Source organism: Panthera pardus, unplaced genomic scaffold (genome assembly GCF_024362965.1).
Source record: "Panthera pardus isolate Hobbes unplaced genomic scaffold, ASM2436296v1 HiC_scaffold_10, whole genome shotgun sequence".
NCBI classification, from domain to species: domain Eukaryota; kingdom Metazoa; phylum Chordata; class Mammalia; order Carnivora; family Felidae; genus Panthera; species Panthera pardus.
The window spans coordinates 3,066,935-3,088,133 of NW_026526655.1; the positions used below are offsets into that span (position 1 = coordinate 3,066,935).

The following is a 21,199-nucleotide window of genomic DNA, read 5'->3' on the forward strand; positions in this document are numbered from 1 at the left end:
GGCCAGGACTTGGGACTGGCATCTGAAGGGTGGGGGGCAGTCTTGTAGGACGGGGAGCTCTTAACCTGTGGGAGCTGATGCTCCCGGCAGGTCCAGGTGTCGGAACTAAACTGAATCGTAAGATACCCAGCTGGTGTCAGAGAACTGGTCTGTGCGGGGAAAAATCCCACATGTCTGGTGTCACGAGTGAGTAGTGAAGGGGCACCTGGGTGGCTCGGTCCGTTAAACACCCGACTCTTGATTTTGGCTCGGGTCTTGACCTCACAGTTCATGGGACTGAGCCCCATGTCAGGCTCTGCACTGAGGGCACGGAGCCTGCTTGGGATTCTCTCTCGCCTCCTCTCTCTCTGCCCCTTCCCCTCCCCCCCAACACACTCTTTCTCAAAATAAATCAACTTAAAAGAAAGAATTGGGGAGTGAACGGGAAGTTTTCCTGCCACTAGTGACTTTGAACATCTTTTCATGTGCCTATTGGCCATCTGTATACCCTCCTTGGAGAAACATCTATCCAGATCCTCTGTCCATTTTCATTTCAAGTAGGCTCCACGCCCCGCACCGAGCCCAATGTGGGGCTTGAACTCCTAACCCCGAGATCAAGGTCTGAGCTGAGACCAAGAGTCAGATGCTTAACTGACTGAGCCGCCCAGGCGGCCCTCCTCTGTCCGTTTTTAAGTTCGGTCATCCTGAACTTGCTCAGTGGTAAGAATTCTTTTTTTTTTTTTTTCTGGATACCTTTATCTTTATCTTAGCAAATGTTTCTTCCCATTCTGTGGGCTTTTTACTGTCTTGGTGATTTCCTTTGAGGCATAAAGTTTCAGATTCTGACCAAATACAGATAGCGTTTCAACGCTATCAGATTTGTTAAAGAATGACAGACTCCGGGAAGGAGGCTTTGAAGGAGTTCCAGCCGTGCTCCGCTCCCTCCGCAATTACCGAATTACTGGTGTTCCTGGTTTTCACTGCAAACGTGGGCTGTTAGTTTTTAAGGCTACTGTGGATGGACTTAGAGTGGGAATTGGGGCCAGCGTAAGTTAACGTGGCACAAATCTGCTGTGCTTACGGAGACTTCTCCTTAAGATCACTGAAGTAAATTCTACTTACGATTACTGCCTTTGGTTATTAATTTCCAGAGTTCTGGAGAAGCTGGCTCTGAGAATTGTTGCCAATTTTCTTGTTGCTTTTATGGGGGAGAAAGTTTTCAGAAGTTCTTTGTCAATTTTGCTGATATCACTGCACTTCATACTGGGTTTTTTTTTTTGTTTGTTTTTAGCGTATTTTTCTTAGTGGCTGCTTTTTTAGTATATCTTACACGTGGGATTTATAAAGTCTACTGGCGTCAACATTTTACCATAGAGTAAGTGAGGAAACCCACCTGCATTTTGTTCCCTCGACCTTCTCTACTTTCAAATGTCATTGTCATGTATCAAACGGCATATTTTTAATGTAATCATCATATATGATTTATAAATATTCCCTTTTATCATTTCCATTTTGTTTGTAGAACTCCCCTTAGCTAACCTTCTTAAAAATCTTGTTTATTTTTTATTTATTAATTTTTTTTTTAACGTTTATTTTTGAGACAGAGAGAGACAGAGCATGAGCGGGGGAGGGTCAGAGAGAGGGAGAGACAGAATCTGAAACAGGCTCCAGGCTCCGAGCTGTCAGCACAGAGCCTGACGCGGGGCTCGAACTCACAGACCACGAGATCGTGACCTGAGCCGAAGTCGGACGCTTAAGCGACTGAGCCACCCAGGCGCCCCAAAATCTTGTTTATTTTTGAGAGAGAGAGAGCCACGCGGAGCATGGGCGGGGGAGGGGCAGAAAAGGAGGGAGACCCAGCATCTGACGCGGGTAGAGGGGCACCCGGGAGCAGGAGAGCCCGTGCGGTTATGGGGCGGGCTTGGTGCTGCCGGGGCTCCCGCTGGTGCCGTCTGCGGAGAGGGCACTTGCCCAGGCTGGGCAGACCGCGCTCTCTCACTGGGGGAAGGGGAGCTCGGGTCTGCAGGGGTGAAGAGGCTCGCGTGGCTGGGCCGTCGTGGTGGAGGGCCCCCAGTGGGCTCTGGACAGCCGCGGGCCCCCGGGGGCTGGGGGCTTCTGGGGCCGGTGCGCGTCGCAGGATTCCTTTTAAAAGCAGGTACCGCCTGGCCTCCCTGGTGCCTCTGGACGGGGGCCGGTAGTGTCGGGCTTACTGAGACAGAGGCTCCTGGGCCGGGCTGCTGGTGGCAGGCTCTGGATTTAAAACTTCCTATTTGTCTTTGTTCTGGGACACGGTTCCTTTGAAACGACTCGATCCCTTTAAGGCTTGCTCTGGAGATATCTGGCCGGGAGCACGTGCAGCCTTTAGTGTCGGTTTTCCTGTCACGGAGCCGGTGCCCTCCGCAGTGCACGGTGATCACAGGTGATCACACATCCACTCTGGCTCGAGGGAACGTGGACTATTCTTGTCCGAGCTCCCGGGGTCATTTTCTCTTCTCCTTTCGGGTGGTGCTCCTCCCGACTCTCGGGTAGTTTCCTCAGGTGCGTGTGCGAGTCTGAGGGCCTGGCTGCAGGTCTCCAGAGCTCGCTCTGTGCTGCCCTCTCCCCTGGGAACTCTAGCTCCGGTGGCCTCCCCACATCCTTAGTCCCGTCTCAAGGTCAGTGCCTGCTGGATTCCACCTGCGTCTCCCCTTGCCCGGGCTGAGGCCGGGCAGGTCTCACTCAGGGAGCACCGCCCTGCTCCGCCTGCTGGCCGAGGGCTGAAAACCGTAATTCTGTCTACACTGTCAGGATTTTGCTTGTTCAAATAAGACGGTTACCCCATCTTGGACTAGTGCAAGCGCCCTCTGTCCTTTCCGTTATCTTCCCCATGATGGTTGTTCCCTTCTGCACTCTAGAACTGACCAAATTTGTCTCCAGACGATTGGTCAGTTTTCCCAGCATCGACCCTGCCCTGTCCTGCCGCGGAGGTCTTGCCAGTTACAGCTCCATCCCGTTGCCTTTTCATTTCAGCCTGTTGTCCCCTTGGGACTTTGATTCCGAGTCAAAAGTGCAATTCACTGCATTTCCCTAAACATGTGGTTTTCTCCCCTGAAAAAGTTCCTTTTAATCCTACACTCAAAGTGTCCCGTTCAGCCCGAATCTGCTCAGTATTATTTCTACTCTGCGGTATTTTCTCCAGTCCTACCCGCTCCAGCAAAGCAGACTGTTCAGACTCGGCACCGGCCAGCTCTCAGAGAAGGGTGGGTCGCTCACCTGTGAGGCATCAGCCACTGCCTCCAGGCAGCACGCCGGGCTTCCAGTGAGGGGGCTGTCTTGAGCAGGCATTCTGCATCTGCTGTGCTTGGACTCTGAAGGTCCTGCTAGATTTACTCAGCACCTAGTAACCCTATTGTAACAAGCGATTCCGTTTTCACGGGATGGCCAAGCCAAGGCCCCGTGCTCCGTGCGCTGCCTGACTCCGGACGGCAGGAATACATATGGAGCCAGTTGTAGACCACACCCCCTGTGCTCCTGGAAGCCTGGGCGAGGTGAGGCTATCCCAGGAGCTGTCCACCTGCCTGTCAGGTAGGCCTCACAGCAGTGGCACCCTGTGAACTCAACCGCGGAAGGAGCCCCAAGAGGGAGGTGGACCTTGTCACAAGGCCTGAGGGTCATGACCCACTTTGAGGTCAGGCAGGGTCTTCAGGGCAGTGGCTGGCACAGTGGACAGGGGGCCAGTCACAATGGGCTCATGTGCTAGGTGCAGGGGGGCTTCTTCTGGAGGGGTGGGAAGATTAGAGGTGCCCCCCCCCCCCCGCAGCAAGCTGGGGGGAATGTGGGGAGGCCGTCCCACCGGTTTGTCCTGGTCTCACCGGGCTGTCAGCCAGGTCTTCCTGCATCAACTGTGGCCCTTGTCACACACCACGGGCTGGTCTGGTGAGGTGCACAGCAACCACAGTGGGATCCGTGCCCACTGGACTCCCCCCTTCCCCCGCTCCCATCGAGAACCACCCCAGGGAGTCAGGTCCTCTCAGACTCATTTGAGGCTGAACAGACAACACGGCTCTCTATGCCCGGTGCTGCACCCACCTTAGGGCCCCTCGGCCTCACCCTGGTTGGGAGTGGGGGTGGGAGGGCAGGACACAGGTGAACACGGCCGTTGAGGCCGGAATGCATTTTTAAAGAGACATCTGATAAGATCCACGGCTGGCGAGCACCAGGTGGGTCAATGAGGTCTGACACCGAGGTGATAAAAACCCAACAGGAAAAACTGCAACACAGAGGAGTCAGTTGTACGAGGCCAGAGACGGAGCAGGCTGCACACGGGCATCGGAGCAGGGAGAGCGCCGCTGGGTGGGAAGGCTCACCAGGGAGACTGCACGAGGTGCCGCGCCACCCACGGCCGGTCCTTCCTGGCGCCTGGCCCCTGACAAGTATTCACCCCATTCTGCGGGGCTGGGGCGCTGTCCCGTCTCTCCTCCAGCACCAGGAACTCTTGGGCAAGCATGGTTTCTTCCAGCTGGCCCTGACATGAACTGAAAAGTGAATTTATCAAAGAACTCTGGCTCAGTGAACTGGGCAATGGAAATGAATGAGCCCTAAGATGATTTTTTTTTAAGAGTGTAATTCAGTTCTTTATACAGCTTAACATGAATAGACATTCTTGACAAGGCCAGGTCCCCAAATGCCTTCATCACTGGGCTTTTTGAAGAACTTTTTTCAAACCACAGTTCTTTCACTCCATCGATCCTGGTAACCCATGGAAACCCAGGCCATGAGTGGGGACTTCAGTGGGCAACACGGACCCTTCCGAATTAGCCCCTCCAAGCTGTTGACTTGTTTGAGGCGGGACTTCAGGAGGAAAGAAGGGAGCGACAGATGCTCTCATTTCCCAAGTTCTTTGGCAAAGTTAAAATACGTTATTTTGCTAAGACTATCTATACATTAGCATTTTATTAGACACTTTGATGAATAACAAACTTGTAGCAAACCTGACTTTCCAAGGTAAAACATATTTTTAAGTGAACGAAAGTGCAAACGATCCCGGGTTGGCCGGCACGAGCTGAGAAGAGCCTCGTTAAACACTGCGATTGGTGGCTCCCTGTGACGTCTGGTTGGAATTTTACATTAATAACTATTCTGGTTGATTTTGATCATCCCGTCGGGAAGAAGTCTGACATAATAGGAATTTGTGATTGTCTTCACAGCGGTGGTGGGGGGGGGGGGGGCGGTTACAGCAATCCCAGGAGGCAGTGGGGCACATCCTCTGGGAGCACCACCACCTGGGGTTGGAGTTTGCGCTCTGGGATTTTTGTGCGGCGCTCCAGAGCCCGGCCCAATGTCTGCTCCTGCTACTGTAAGAGGATTGCACACGGGCTCAGCCACCAGGTGGCCTGAGACTCTGCTGGGACTGGACCGGCTCTGGCCAAATCACGGGGACAGCGGCTGTTGCCTTCTGCACCCATGGGGGCGTTTCACAGAAGTGTGGGGGCCAGGGGACTGAGGGCAGAGGAAAATCTGCCTGGACATCTTGAAACAGTTAAACTAGCAAACACTAAGGTACATGTTCCTTTTAAAGACTACGCATTCGGACTATTTTAGCTACTGCAAATAGTCCGAACCAGCCCTCACAAAGCTTTCACGTGTAATTTCCGCACCGCAGACTTCTCTAGCAGGTGCACAACCCGGCTTAATCTGTAGTCGGTAGAAACCATAAACAGCCCTGTAAGGCTTTTGGTGCTTATGGAGGACAGTAGATAAAGCAGGGTGTCTTGTTAACCATAACCCAAGACGCCGCTCCCTGGTCAGCACTCTATAAGCAGCCAGATACAGAGGACGGAAGTAACACAGCAAAGGATCAGTACGTAACACCAGACTCACGCACTCGCCCTGGCTCCTTACCAAGACTTCAGAGGGAGTCTGTGTTTGAGGCGAGACACGTGAGCTTCGCCTTCCGACTGGTCTACCCTGGAACTGTTTCCTGCCGAGTGTGCTTGGGAAACGTGTTGCTGACATCCAAACGCTACGCCTCAGAGCCAGGGGGACCCCAGTGGACATCAGAGAAGCCCGGTTCTTCCTGTTCCCAGGGCCTGCTCCATGCCATCTGGCTCCAGGACTGGAAACCCTCCCCTGGCAGATCGGAAACCAATTATCATCCGCCTGGTGGAGCCCATGGACTGGAGTCAGAAATGTTACTTCGGCCCGAGGGGGGAGGAGACTCCCAAGAAACCAAAAGGCCTGCAACTCAGGGTGCTGCAGCCGCCCAAAGATGCCCCGGGCCCCACTGGCCACGTGCCCAGCACAGTACTGTTTCCCCACCACGATGGGCTGGGCCAGGCTGGCTGTGTTCCTTACCAAGATGGGGGAAGGCAAGGCCTCGGATTTGCACCGGACAGAAAAGGATGATCTTGTCACGGGGAAAGGTCATTTCTGAGGAATTAATTGATCTCTGATAAGCAAAGTATTTCTCTATTGCGCAAATATTTTGAGGTCAGAATTAGCAGCCGTACCTTCCAGTCTCGTCCAGAAGGTACTCGTTTACTACAACGTGCAGATTTCCATTCAACCATGGACTCTGGAGTCATTTCTTCCACCCCCATCTGCACCACCAGCTGTGCAGCCTGGGAGCTGCTCGGACAGCCGTGAGATAGGACGACTCAAGCCTGGGGTTGCCCAGGCACAGAACCGCATGGCCTGGATCACAGGGGCAGAACTCAGGCCACAGTGTGGGCAGGCCAGCTGCTGATCTGCCCTGTGTCCTGCTCCAATTAGTGTGTAAGCTTCAGTGCCTCTTCCAGGCTCCAGGATGCAGGGTTACTGTTGTCCTCCTCACAGGCCCCAAGCCTCCCAGCTGCCACCATGCCCTCGATCCAGCCCCGCTCTTCCTGCGCTGTGCACCAGAGGTGTGGCTGATCGGTCAGGGCCCCCTCAGTCCAACGGGCACAATTCCTGATTACAAATGGGAAGGAAGCATGGCCCACATTCCCTCCTTGCCCATCTCTAGGACACACTGATCTCATAATCAGTGCATTATAAACGAGGAAAAACACACCAAGCTGGGGAGATGGCAGAGAGGGGGGGATCCAGAGGTCAGAGGAGGCTGTTAAACTTGACTATGCCAGGCAGGCAGCAGGTGAAAACCCTACAATTATTTATTTTGCATTTGATTTCACTGGGTCAGACAGATATCTAACTGCTGGAGTAAAGCCACCTGCCTCCTTAGTTTTCTTCCTCTGAAGTGCACCGGCCTGAGTCTGGCTGGATGCTGCTGCTGATTCCCAGCCCTGCAAGGCCCTAGGAGGCTCCCTGCAGATGGCCCGGAAACACAGCAAGCTCAGAAGGCCACAGGCACGGTCTCAGGGGCAGGAGACATGGGTGGCTGATTCCCTCAGGACCCGAGGCCCCCTGGCACTGCTTACTGGCTCGCAACCACAAGGCCACTGTGGAGACACCAAGCCCCTGCCTGATCTGGGCTCTGGCCGGTTTCCTCTGGGCAGCAGGTGGGAAAGGGCTCCCTGCCTTTTGTTTTAAACCACCCAGATCTAGCTTCAGAAGGTTCCAAAAACTTCCTCGCCCCAACTGGACCCCAAAGAGTTGATTTTTTAGAAGCCAAATTCTTGTTTCATTTGGACAGAAGGAATAATGTGTCTTTCATATTTTCTTTGTATTTCTCCCCAGCATCTTCCTGTCTGCTCTATACAATGAAAATACAAACTAAATGAAGATAGAAAAAAATAATTAAAGCATTAAATTGTACAAATTACAAATCTGTTCCAAAATATACTTACATTAAATAAAATACGCATTTCAGTAAGAGATCTACAGTGAATGACTATGCATTCTGGGAAGCTTCATGACAGGTAGGCAGGACCAACGTCGGCAGGAAGGAGCTGAGAGAATCTGCATCCAATCACAGTGTGTAGCGGGCTTCTTACGGCCCACCTGCGAGCTACACTGAGCACATCACCAGCATCACGTGTGCGGGGGGGAAGGGCTTGGGGAAAAGGGGACAAAGCAAGCGCTAGCCTCAACTCTGAGTTCATGACAACTGCTCAGGAATCTCATCAACAGCCTATACAGTACAGTTTCCAAAAAGTAAACATGTTAAGGTAAGCAGACAACTCTTTCGGACCCCAGACACATGTTCCTGCTGTATTTATGTGGGACTCTCCATCTACAATGGGCGGTCGTGCAGAGGCTCTTCCTCGGGACAGCGTGGTCACAGGATGCGGACGACCCGGGGGTCTGAGGGAGCGCGAGGGCTGGGGAGGAGGCTCCCTTTTGGTTGCGGTTGGGGACAAGCCTACAACACACAGTCCGCAGCCCCACCGTCTCCTCCTCCTATCATCTGGCATAACGCTTAATGTAATCTTCCACTTTATTCCGGAAGTCCTCCTGTGGAGCGAGAGGGATCGGGGGAGAAGGAACAAGAGGGAGCGAGTTAGCGAGGGAAGCACCACTTCCGGAACGCGTGGGACCCACCCGAGCCAAGGAGCCGCTGCGTGCTCTGGAGAGCGCCGGCAGGACTTGGCCCCACCGGCCCCCAGCTGCCACGGCCGCAGGACAACCAGAGGCCCGAGGAGCCGAGAGCCACTTCCCTGCTGCTCCAGTGTCCGCCGTGGGCGGGACGCAAACACAGAGTCTCCGAGCGGAAGGGAGCCTAAGACCCTTGGTTTTGCAGATGGGGAGACTGTGGCCCACGGTGTGCTCAAGGGGACAACGGAGGTCAGGACAGGGCTCTTGACCACAACTGGGGGTGAGTCACAGCTGCTGCTCTCCGAAGACCCACGTCCAGATCGGAATTCCTAGGACGACCCCCGCAGACCTTGCTGCCTACTGGAAACGTACCCACTTCTCACGGCACGAGTGTGGCCCGCCATCCGAGGGACGGCTGTGCCAAGGGGTGGGCCTGCGGCAGGGGCCCCTCCCTGGCGCCGGGCAGAGCCCGACACATCCGCTGAAGAGAGGCGGCGTGGCCCTCAGCACCTCCAGGCCGGCACGGGCACGAAGCACCCCAGGTGTGTCCCTCAGGCCTGCTCTAAGCTTAGCGCCCGAGGTCCCGGGCCCTGCGGGACCGGGCGAGAGGCCCTGGGGCTACGCGCCCACCTCACAACACACGTGTTCAGCGTGGGGACGCTGTGATCGGACAGGCAGACCTCACCCCTCTTAACTCCTACAACACAGCAAGGGGCCGCCCTGCAGCAGTGCCTTCCCGCCGCGCGTCTGGAGCACAGCAGGGCCCCTGGGGGGCCCTGCGAGGACCGCACCCTCCGGTGGCCAGTCCCGGCCCGAGCAGCTCCTCCTCTGCCCACACTCCACTCACGTAGTGACCCTTTCGAGGTCGGCGGGTTCCCGGTTTAAGGGTCTGGAAATGGTTTGGTGATGCAAGTGGGGAGCTCTGGCGGCCCTCCCGGCGGCCCCGACTTGGCCACTCCCACAGCACCCAGAGGCCAGCAGTACCGTCAGCGCCTAAGGGGCCGCAACCAAAGCTCGCAGGATGTGAGGACCCCACGGGCACCCCCACCCCGTCCAGCCCTCGAGACCAAAACTGCCTCTGCTCTCTTACCCCCTGTGCTCTCCCCTCACCCAGGACGAAGCTGGAGCCCACGGCCTCCAGGAGGCCCTCGTGCATCCCACCTCCGCCCCTGCCTGAGGGCCCACCGAGCAAGGCCCACGTGCCTGGGTTCACATCCTGGGCTCTGCACCTTCCCGGCAAGTCTCTTACCTCCTTGGTGGCTCTACTTCCCCAGCAGCAAATCAGGGATAACAAGAGTCCCTCCCTCGTGGAGATTAACAGGGGAGTGAACGGTCTTTGAGAAGTGTGTGGGACAGAGTCCGGAAAGGCCACCCAAGATTGCTGCTGCTCTCTATGTCACGGCTGTCCCGCAACTCTGCTCTAAGTCTTCTCCGAACACCCCAGCACACTCCCGCCTCAGGGCCTTTGCGCTGCTGTCAACACTCCAGAATGCTCTTCCCTGATATCCATTTGGTTCACACCAGATCTCTACTCATCTTATCAGAAAGGCTTTCTCTGAGCACCCCACATACGACAGGGAACCCATCACCGCCTCCTGCCCCACCAACGCCCACCCCCTCTGCTCACTAGCATGTGCACTCCCTGGGGACAGTGATTGTGCATCAACAGATCCTTGAGTGTTATTAGCCCCTCACCTGGCACTGAAGTGGCCACCACCAAACTTTAGAGGAACAATGGCCACGAAATAAAGTAACGAGAAAAGTTCAGTCACTGTCATCATGACTCGGCATAAGGACATGGGTGGGGCTGGGGCACTTCCTAGAATTCATGTGGAGGCATCACTGTTGGAGGACTTTAGGTCCAGCTCACTGGGGCTGAGAGCTTATAAACGCAAGTTTTCCCCTTATTTCATCCAAAGAATGGAAAGCAACCTTCCAAGAGAAATAAACGGATAGGCCACGGGTAACAGGGCTTTCTCCACGTGGCCCTGGAAGTATTCCCATTATCAGCCCTTTCTCCCCCTGACTAGGTTTCTATAAGACACAGTGTTGAGTGGGGAAGCCCTTGTCAGGGACAGCGACAAGTGGAGTGACAATGTGAATGGGGCCCTGAGCACACCCGCAAGGGCTCGTCGGTGCAGCGGACAAACCAAGGCTTTGCCAAGCAGCACAAGCTGTGAGAGCAGCCGGGGGGCACCCCTGCCCGGGGCCCGCGCACCCCGGCTCCTCCTGAAGGCCCCTGCTGCTCCCAGCCTCCTCTGCCTGATCGGAAGCTCCCACTGACCCCGCGGTCCCACTGCACGCCTCACTGGCCCCTGCTGTGCCTGTCACATGGTCTCGTGAGCCTGTGTCACATCCGTGCTGGGAGGCGCGGCTCTCGCGGGCACTCCTGCCCCCCTTTGGGGCCCTGCTGAGGCAGCACCTCTCTTCGCCCCTCTGCCCGAGGTTGTAGGTAACAGCACACACTCTGGCACACACACGCAGCAGGCCTCACGTACACAGAAGCACCCGCTCTTAAGCGCAGCATTTAGAACCTCACATGTTCAGGCTGGGTGTTGGGAACAGCGCTGGGTGGCTAACTTCTGGGGTGCGGAGGGCTCACCAGGGAGGAATCTGGTTCAGAAAATGCAACTCGAGGCTCCACGACTGAACCAAGTTAGCCCTGCAGCTGCGTCTGCTTAGGCCTTACTGGCTGGTTGGCTTGGCCCCAACTAAAGCGGATCAGTCTCTCTCAGCCCCGTCTCAGTCACAGGGCCGTCACCCTGACTCCTGCTCCTACACTCTGTTCCTGTACTTTTAAGGATGTGCGTACAAGGGATATTTATTGCATTACCGTCATAGTTGGGGGGAAAAAACATGGGAAAAACCTGAGTGCCCACAATGAAATGGTTGAAAAAAGTACAGTAGAGCCATTTTATGGACCATTAGTTCCTAAAATGAGTGAGTGATGGTTTATTCACAGACTTGGAGGAAAAAAGTTAAAAAAAAAAAAAAAAAGGAATTGAAGATTAAGAGTAATAAACGGGATCCAATTATGCTGGAGCAAAACCAAACCGCAAAGCGAGCGTATGAGCCTAAGTGCAACGGGAGGACGGGCAGGGCGATGGTGGTCGCTGGGCCCCACACGGTTCGTCAGGAAAACTGACAGTTACTGGCTTTAAATCCCGCGGACTGAATTCTAGGAAACCACATCTAATAAAAACCCTTCTGTCTGACCTTGGGTCAGACATTACTCACCAATTGCTTATCGATGGCTTTAAATTGCAGGCCAGACCTACATTCTCAGCCTCGTGTTTATCTGCTCAAGAGACAGAAAGCCACCAACCCAGGGCGCTGCCGCGAGCTTACCTTGTCCCGCAGGTGATGTTCTGCAGCCTCAATATTCAGCGGATCATCAAAATTCAAAAGATCCTTAAAGAGAGAAAAACTCAAAGTAAACCATGGCAAGAACCCGTTCTTCCGCTGTCACATGTGTTCACTTTACGAACCAGGAGACGGGAAGCTAATCAGCCACGGGACAAGCTAGAGAAACTCCATCACGGCTCACGGCTCTCGGGACGGAAGCGTGCCGAACGTGTGGGTGTCTTCTTCAAAATGTGGGCGAACGGCTGACTGAAGGACTGGGGATGTTTACATACAACTGTCCAAAGTTTGGTGAAAATGGAGGATGGTGACCGCATTAAGTTCTAATGCTACTTTTGATAAAGAGCCACTCTCGTTAGCATTTCCGAATAAAAATCCCACCCTTGTCTTCAAAAACTCATTTCTTGCTTTACTTTGTGATGAACATCTCTGCCGCTGCAGGTCTGTGGCTTCCTTCCAGGCTGACCTTAACTGGATCTTCTCTTTATCCATTAACCCTCCTTCACAGCACGGCACTCGTACCCAGCAGGAATGGCGTGTGGAGCCCAAGTGAGCGCCACAGTGCCAGGAGGCCCATCCCCGCAGACCTTTCTGCCTCAGAAAATCCTGGGGGGCTTCTGGGGGGGCTCCGTCAGTGGAGCACGTGACTCTTGATCTTGGGGTTGTGAGATAGAGCCCCAGGGCTCTCCCTTGGGCGGAGACGTTACTTAAAAAAAATAAAATCTTAAAAAAGAAAACTCTGGAATAGCTACTCCTCTCTCCTCAAAGATTTCAAATCAGAGGCCGTGCCTTATCTCTATATGGCCCGATACCTCTTCTTAAAAACCAAGGTAGTGACATTTGTCCTTCGGAGAAGTCCCTCCTTTCCAGAGCCATCGTGGCCACTGCAAAGACGCCTGTACTTCTCTTCAGGAGAAACGTTAAGTTTGGGGACTGTATTTCTGACTTAGGAATAAATAACAAGGTATGACCAATATGTCACAAATATTGCAAGGAAATCACAGAGGCCTCTATGCTCTGTAATAGATCAACTCTAAGTCCCAGACACTGGCAAAAATACAAAGCACACACACGGGATACCTGATGCATATAAAGACCACGAGACACACAAAATTCTCTGTCTTCCTTACCACGTATCTGACCTAAAACGAGTACATTGGCTGGAATAACCATCGGGCTTCATCAGCAATTCTGGTTGGCTCCTCAGAATCGGGGAGGCCTGGAGCACTGGAGATGGGGGGCTGCACTAGATTAAGAGCTAAATCAAAGCAGCAGCAGCACGACCAGCTGGGTGGATTTTCCCTCATGCCGCAGCCGTCACGGCTCAGAAGTAAACCGTACACGGCAATGGAAAAGCCAAACCACAATCACAAGCAAATGACAGAGGCTCGGTGCCCCTGAGCGCTGCCTTCTCAGGGTTAGGTTAAGGGGGGGCCGAAGCCAGAAGCTGCGGGGTTTGTGGCTGGTGCCGCAGGTGGTTACCCGGGACATCACAGGAGAAGGCAAAGGGAGGCGGGAGCTTGAGGGCCTAATTTCGAGGCTCCGCGGCTTTTTATTCTTGCTGAAGGTAAGAGCAGAGCACCGTGATCCCGGATGCTGCGTCACACTCCTGCCGTGGCGCCAGGAAGCTGCCCCTCCAACACCCCGCCGTTCTGTGCGCTGACCAGGATGGGCTCATTTTCATGGACGTTGAGTTTAAAAGTATCACAGCTTTTATCCCCCTCCGCAGAGACAGATCTCTGAAGCTTATCTCTTTAAAAAAATTCTTTTTAATGTTTACCTTTGAGAGCGAGAGACAGAGCCCAAGCAGGGGAGGGGCAGAGAGAGGGAGACACAGAATCCGAAGCAGGTTCCAGGTTCTGAGCTGCCAGCACAGAGCCCAACACGGGGCTTGAACCCAGGAACCGTGAGACCATGACTTGAGCCGAAGTCGGACGCTCAACCGACTGAGCCGCCCAAGCGCCCCTGAAGCTTATTTCTTTTAGAGAAAGCTCTTTTATGACCAAAATGTGAAAAGTCAAAAGAATATTATATAAAAAGTTCAAATACGAGCTTTTAGCTTCTCCCCATGCCCCCTGCCTGCCCTCCAGCCCCTGCCTGTGACATGCTGTTTTCTGAGGATAGTAAACTTGGGCAGCTGGTCACTGAGGAGACAACAACTCTACGGATCTAGGTTTGTGAAAAGTCTAGAAGTCGTGTGACCACATACGCCTTCACCCAAACCAGGACACGTGGGAGGGAAGAGGGCTGCCGGTGAGGACACACATGAAGTGGGGCCGGGCCAGGTGCCCCCGTAGGAACGGCCGCCCACACGAAGCAGAATGGCACCAGCCCCCGCCCCGGCCCCAGAGGGCCGAGACAGCCACTCCAGCAGGGCTCCCAGGGCCCCCTTCCCCATGTGCTACCCCAAAGCCCCCTCAGTTCCTCTAACTAGTAAGAATATGACAGAAACGAGGGGGTCAGCATGTTGCTCAGGGCACTGTGTTTTCAATCCCTCTGTGTGATCCTTAACGGGATGTTTAAAACCAGGAGGCAGAGTAATCAAGAAAAACTCGGGATTCTGGTCAATGTACTTACAGTAAACAAAGAGTTTAATCCCCAAACAACATCCTGGAACGAGAAAGAAAGAAGAAAACAAATTTCAGGCTCTCGTGCACTAAGTCTTTCAAACGCGCGACAAAGAGATCGGGATTGCACCATGTCAGAATTTATCCTCCACGTGCTCTGTTTTTCCCAAGACGGAAACTTAAAAAAAAAAACAACTTCTCTTCAGTGTGACAACTGGCTCTGGGAATGTGGAGGTGAGCAGTATGGGCAGGAAGCACAGAATCAAGGACCATGTGAAGTGCCCTCGGGTGAGGCCCAGCCCAAGACAGGGGCATCTGCTCAGGAGAAACCCACCGACACCACCTCGTCCTCGCCACCCTCTCATGTAGTCCAGGCTTCTGGAGAGTCATCTTTACAATAAAATTTGTTGTTTCTGCACCTGTGGCCTCTTGGGGACTGCAGGTAAGCTCATCACCCATGGGCCCACGGGCCTCCTAACAATTTTGCTCTAATTATTTCAAAAATCAAGGAAGGCTAGTAACGTTTCCTAACATTCAAAGATCAGAAATTTCCATTAAAACAAAATGGAAAACCACTGTGTTCGCTCTGGAGTGACTGGCCATCTGTGACTCAACCACAGATTCCCTTTCAGCCTTCCTTGCCGTCAGCTCCAGCCTTGTCTTTTTTTAGGCTGATTCTCAGCCCCAGGCGATACTCAGACCACACCTCGGGAGGATCCACGGCCGGGCCTGTGGAAGTGCGTGGTGTCCTCTGGCCTCCGACTCCGGGACAGGGCCCCAAACTCCTTCCCTGGGCCCCTCCCCCAAAGGGCCTACTTGGTGCTGCCCCCTCCAGGTGTGGTCACGCACAGCATTAGACAGGGCCCCAGAGCCGGTGCAGTCAGTCACCTGTGGGCCACTGTGGCCCACGCATGCCTCTCTGGGCCTCAGTGTCCTCCACTAAGAGCAGGGGACGGGGGTGAGGATGGTCTCTGTGAGGTGAACCAGTAAGTAGGCACATAACGAATGAGGCCAGTTCATCCCCAGCAGCTCTTTCCACAGGCAGGGCCCAGAGAGTTCATGTGTGACGGATGGTGGGGAGAGGGCCCTGCACACACGTGGCCCAGGCCTGCCCGGGCTCCCCCTTGTGACCCAAGGGACAGCATCCCACGCAGCATCTCGCTTGCCAGCCATGCTTATTTTTTGTGCATTTGGCACAGACTTGGACTTACGAGTGGTTTTAGTTAGGACAGCTTTTGTAAGCCGTGCATGACTGAGCCAAAGTTAACGTGTGAGAAAACACCGCTCCTGAGACGTGGGAAGAGAAGGGGAGGGGGACAGGGAGGAAGACGGCACGGTGCGACGTGCCCGCCAGTCTCAGAGCGTCCCAAACACGCTGATGGGACGCCCACGACCCTTTCGGGTGGGGCTGGTATGACGGTCAGTGTCAGAGCAGGACACGGTCACCAAGGAAAACGGGCCTGGTCCAGATGACCGAGCCTCGGGCTGAGGGAAGCGCAGGCTGGGAACCCAGCGCCAGGGCAAGGGCTCCGGCTGCGTGTTTCGTGTCCCATCGGAAACGACGGCAGGAGTCAGGTGCACTACGGAGCGAACGCCGGCCGGTAGCTCTGACTGCTTCTGACGAAAAGATGAGGCGGCAAGCAAAGCGCAGGCGTCCTACGGATGCCACGGCAGGACAGCCTCGAGCTGAAGCCACAGCCGGTGGTCTCCTGGGGTGCCCGTAACGCTCACCACCAGAACCAACTCAGGCCTACACAGAAGCAAGCTCCCCGTTCCCCTCCCTCAGGGCAAACCTGGCCGCTGTCCTGCCACCCACCGCCTGTCCCAGCCAGCTCCCTGTAACTCCCTGTAACTTGGAACAGAGGCCGCATCCGTCCTTTCCCTCCTTGCCCTCTACCCGCCCGGCTGCTCTCCTCCCTTCTCCTCTGAGAGTGAGGCGCCTCACAAGACTGGGGACGGAGGAAGAGAAGAACAGTGAATGAGCTGAGGCACAAACGGTACAGGGGAGAGGTGAGCGGAGGAAAACGAGAACGCCCCGCTGCCCCGGAGAGAACTGGGGGCAGAGGAACCGGCCGGGGCAGATGCTGGGCCGAGCACCCCTGGCGGGCAGGCGGGCAGGGGCTGAGGAGGGAGTAGGCTGTGGACAGGACGGCAAGGAGACCGGCTCCCGGAGGGAGGGGCCTCCGGGCCCGCGGTCAAGAGCACTGCACTCTACCTTTAACGTCCTTGTGGGAGCCCAGCCGGTGCCGTCGATCGAATGTTCTCTCAGTAAACTGAAACGCAGAAGGGCGCAGTGGTCAGCGAGGGCAGCCTCCGGTCGCGTGAGCCGCCGACGTGCCGGACGCTGCCGCCACGCCCCGCCCGTGCCCCACGTCTCCCCCGTGGCCTCGCAGCCTCCGTCTCGCTGCCGCGGGCCTTCCCCACCTCTGAGGCCGAACGCCCGCAAGGCCAACTCTCGTGCCATCCTTGCTGCCTGTCCACGCAGGGCTCTGATCCTGGACGCACGCGGGAGCTTAAAGACACCACGCACACCTGTCAACCTAGCGCTCGGGGCCTCCTACGCGTGTGTCAGAACGACCCTGACCTCACTTGATGCCTCCGCGACCCACGAGGGAGGCACGGCCATCTCTCCGACGGACGGAGGAGAGAAGGCACGGCGCGCAGCGGCCACACGCCCAAGGGCATGGGGAATGACGGTCCTCCGCACCCGGGCAGCTCGCTGGGGGCTGCGGGCTGACCCTGACGACAGCTCCTAGCGCACGTTTTCACACCCTGTCTGTTTTTGTCTTTAAAAAGCTCAAAAGGAGAAAATGAAGGATATAGGTGGATTAACCCAAACCTCCGGATGGTCCTCAGCAGTGGGTGGGTGGGAGGACCGTGTTCGGAGAAGGGGCACACGGCTCTGGAGGTACCGTGAGGCCCTATCTCTCAAGCTGGACCTCAGGGTCCTTTTCATCACGGTTCCACCAGCTATAAACGCCATTCGATACTCTCACATAAATGATTTTTCCATACTTTGAAAAACTACAATTCATTGCCAAGTTCCTTTCTGGGGAAAACTTAGTTTGGCACTGCTGAGTTGTATCGCACCGTTGCTCTGATCCGTACCTAACATTTCTTAAGGTCACATGTCGGTGTCAGGCTCTCAGTATTTGGCTGTCTGGGTCTTAACTGTTACTGTGAACAGAATTTTTGAATCGTAGTGTGTTCAAGTTCAGATAAATCAATTACAATCAGGAGAAAATATAAATATGCTGTAATCTTAATTGCCCAAGATTTGTTGGAATAAACAAAACCTTAAATTGACCACTACCACTTACTCTGAGCCTTAAAAAGAAGGCTCTGCCCTGCAGAGGCCTGTGCCTGACGTGAAACCTGTACAGATCTGAGTAACTTTCTGGAAACCATCTGCCAGGTCCTGGTGTTTATACGATCCAGTGACAGATTTCTTCACTGAGGCAGGGAGAAGAATCCTTCCTGGATTCTCATCCTTCTTTTATGGACCTTATCATATACGTGTTTACCTGTTTAATGCCTGTCTCCCACCAGCCGGCAAGCCCCGTAAAGCAAAGAACACCACCATGAGCTGACGGGCGGAGGAAAGGAATGAAGCCGGCTAAACTGGCTGACCAGTCAGAACCCTCGAGCTTCCCCGCCGACAGCACAGCCAGAGCAGGAGGGCTCTAAACCCGGAGGCCAGGTGCGTCCAGCAAGGGCAGTGACGGGCAGGAGTGGGGAGTGCCCATAATCGGGCAGGCGGCGCCCATGGTCGCAAGCCACAGGTCTGGGCAGAGTGACACTGTGGAGGGAGCACAGGGTCACTGGAAGTTCTAGCCCAGCCTCAGCAGGTGGCAATCCTGCAGGAGCTCAGGTGACAGGCCATCAGCGAGGGCAGCAGCCAAGGGAGCAGACGGTGCCTCAGGGACTACGCCAGAAGCTTGGACCCCAGAAGAAAAAGTCTCGAGTGCAACCACTGGAATCCAGGCCCGGGGCCCTCTAATCCCACAGACACGGCACCTCTCACCTCTGACCCTGAGCCAGGAGGAGGGCAGGGCCGCCGGTGGGAGCAGAGCAAGACTCACAGAGACAGGGAAGGACCGCTGTGTACCAGACAAGGCCCCCAGAGCAGCAGGCACCGGTCAGTAGTGCTGAGTGAGGGATCCAGGTAGCTGGTGCCCGGCACTCACTATGGACCAGGAGGGCGTGGGCCAGGCTTGTCTTTCTCTTTATTCAGGAGACGCCACAAGTCAGCTGTGGACTAAGCCACCGCTGGACGCGGTCTAGTTTTTCACTAGATGAGGTCTTTATACTTAAATCTGGTACCTTACTTCCCACAAATAAATCCCTACAAGTACAGCTGATGAGTCCAAGGGCAAATGTAAGTTACATGGAGACCTCAGATCTGAAGGACCAACAAAAGTACCCAGATAGAACCACCCTCCCGTGATGATGTGACAGCCTGCTGTCTCCCCCTCTCTCACATCCCACCGGATATCTGCTTTCGTACCAGACAGTCTGAGGAGTGGTGAGTGGCTCCTCATCGTTTCCAGGCGCCTCGCTGGTTACCACGGAGACTAAACACCCCTCAGAGCCTTCCCACCCACCCACCTGTGACTCTCGTACGAGTCACTGCTTGTAGCTGGTGCTCGTTTTTCCTCGTGGCCGTGTCCACCTTTCTCATACCGAGTGGTAAAGACCACGGACATAGGAAGGATGTAACACAGCTGACCTTTTCCCTCTCACTTCTGTGTTCTGTATTCTTAATTTGAATGCGGCCAAATCTATCAATGATTTTCCTCTGAGGTTTCTGGAGTTTGTTGCTGGCGGCCATCTGCTGAGCTCTCCTGATACTTTGCTAGAACGTGATTTCTCAGAAGATGGCAAAAGTGACGAGAGGAATTCCCGCTCTGGCCTTAATTGCTACCGAGGAAGGGACGGGACAGAGAAAGAGTGCGCGGAGCCCCCGGAGAGCGAGCCCCGGCAACGGCCTCGGGGGACAAGGCTGGAGTGGGTACCATGTACAACCTAACGCTGGAGAAGTCAGATTTTAGAAGTGTTGATACTCAAAGGACAGATTTGAAAAAGGGAGCCTCTTGTAAAATGCGTTTCTAACTGTCTATAAAAAAGGGGGCTGATCTGCAGGAATGGGGTCACCACATGCGAGCTGACCTGGGAGCCGGTGCTGACCGTTGAGGGAGAAGGGGGACTGAATCGCAGGAGGGAAGCAGAGGAAATGCTAACGCCCCCTCTGCAGGCCATGGCTGACGGTTACATAACCTGCTGAAGTCACACCGCGCCGTCATGAGGCGGTCTGGCACCAGAGGCCCTGCACCGACACCCCCCCGCTAGAGACTGGCAGGACGCACCAAGACAAAGCCCGAGTGCTAAACTTACTTACAAACAACAAAAAACACACCTTCTCCAGGTCTCTACATGAGCCTTAAGAAGTGGGGAATCGCGGATCCCTGATCATCCCCCACTGGGAGGGAGGGGCACACACAGGCCACAAGTGACACGAAGTTCTGGGACGTCGTCCTGCTCATGCACATCAAGACTGTTTCGGTAAAGAGAGGGCATCTTAAGTACAAATGGCCAGGTCTTCTTAAACTGGACATCTACACTCCTCCCCCTCCCCTGGATTTTACTAACCACATGTTGCCTTCTTGGCTCAAATCAGCCACACGGAGGGACTGCAGCCTGTCGCTACCTCAGAAGGGGAAGAAAGGGCAAGGAGCCCCAGAGGGAGCATCCTGGGCGGGCGACAGGCTGCACCGGGACCGGCAGCGGTCTTGGCCACCAGAGGGCCCAGGAGGACGTGGGGCTGGAGGCAGAGGCAGGCTGGGGGTGGGGGGCCCTCCAGTCAGGAGAGTGCGGCCCAAAGCCCTGAGGGCGGTTTCCCAAACCTCTCTGATCTTAGCCCAGCCTCAAACTCTTCTCTCAGCGGAGACAACCTGTCCGAACGCCCAGTGCTCACAAACACAGAAGACGGGAAAGAAGAGAAACCCACCTTAGACATATGTCGCCCGTCTCTGTGATGTTGGGGTGCCAGATCCTGGTCAGGCATTTCACTTTGGGAGGCTGCAACACAGAGAGAAAGGAAGAGATCACGGGTTCTCCAAATCATGCCTGCTGCCACAGACCCCATCTGGCCCTCGTTCCACTGTTTACGCGGCCAACCAGTCTTCAGCTCTGGACGCCGGCTCGTGTCACCCGCGTGGGAGTGGTCTTCACGCCGCATCCACACGTGCCAGTCTCCCTGACAAAGCCTGCCCGCACCCCGAACACAACGCTTCTACGAGTCCCGGGGCCTGCGGGCGCGTGGTGCTGGCGGCTGGGCCTCGGCCCCCCCTCGCCCCCCCTGCAGGGGCTGCGGACGAGCCCACGCTGTGCCACCGGCCCGGTTCACACGGGGGCCCTGCGTGCTAAGCTGTGGCTGCGGTCACCGCTCCTTCGGTGGTAGCGGGGTCCCCGCGCAGGAGTTTCTGAAGACGCTACTGCACGTACACTGTCCCACACCCACGCCTTAGTCCGCTTTACGCTCACGGGAGGGAGAGAGAGTGGAAAGGAGTATGTGGGAATGAGGCACGTGGACTTCGCTTATGAGGAGGCGTGTCTTCGGAAAGCCGTTCTTTGAAAGTGACTCCATAGTAAAGCAGCCTGGACCCGTTTGAGGGATAAAGCTACAAAAACACAGGGCAAGATCTTTCCTTTTGTGATACGTGATGATCCCACCCAGAAATAATCTTCATTCACATCGGATCCGCACCTCGAGCCTCTCTTCTAGGCAGAGCTGTGTTCCGGCACACGCGTTTTTCTTCAGAGGCACGGGGGCGTGT

The 21,199-nt window shown here is 55.1% G+C and overlaps 1 protein-coding gene across 4 annotated transcripts in view; it reads right to left on the reverse strand.

The window, feature by feature from the left end:
- Window positions 1-7,602: 7,602 nt before the first annotated feature.
- The window catches only part of UBE2F (ubiquitin conjugating enzyme E2 F (putative)), a 53,537-nt gene continuing 39,940 nt past the window's right edge, over window positions 7,603-21,199 (reverse strand). For 3 of the 4 annotated variants that reach the window (XM_019445388.2, XM_019445387.2, XM_019445386.2), the window contains 5 exons: window positions 20,371-20,441; window positions 16,579-16,636; window positions 14,374-14,406; window positions 11,782-11,844; window positions 7,603-8,352 (listed from right to left, as the gene is read on the reverse strand). In XM_019445388.2, coding sequence (XP_019300933.1) covers window positions 8,302-8,352; window positions 11,782-11,844; window positions 14,374-14,406; window positions 16,579-16,636; window positions 20,371-20,441 — 276 coding nt within the window. In that variant the 3' untranslated portion in view covers window positions 7,603-8,301. The remainder of the gene's footprint in view (window positions 8,353-11,781; window positions 11,845-14,373; window positions 14,407-16,578; window positions 16,637-20,370; window positions 20,442-21,199) is intronic. The other variant, XR_002078888.2, reaches the window with a different exon arrangement.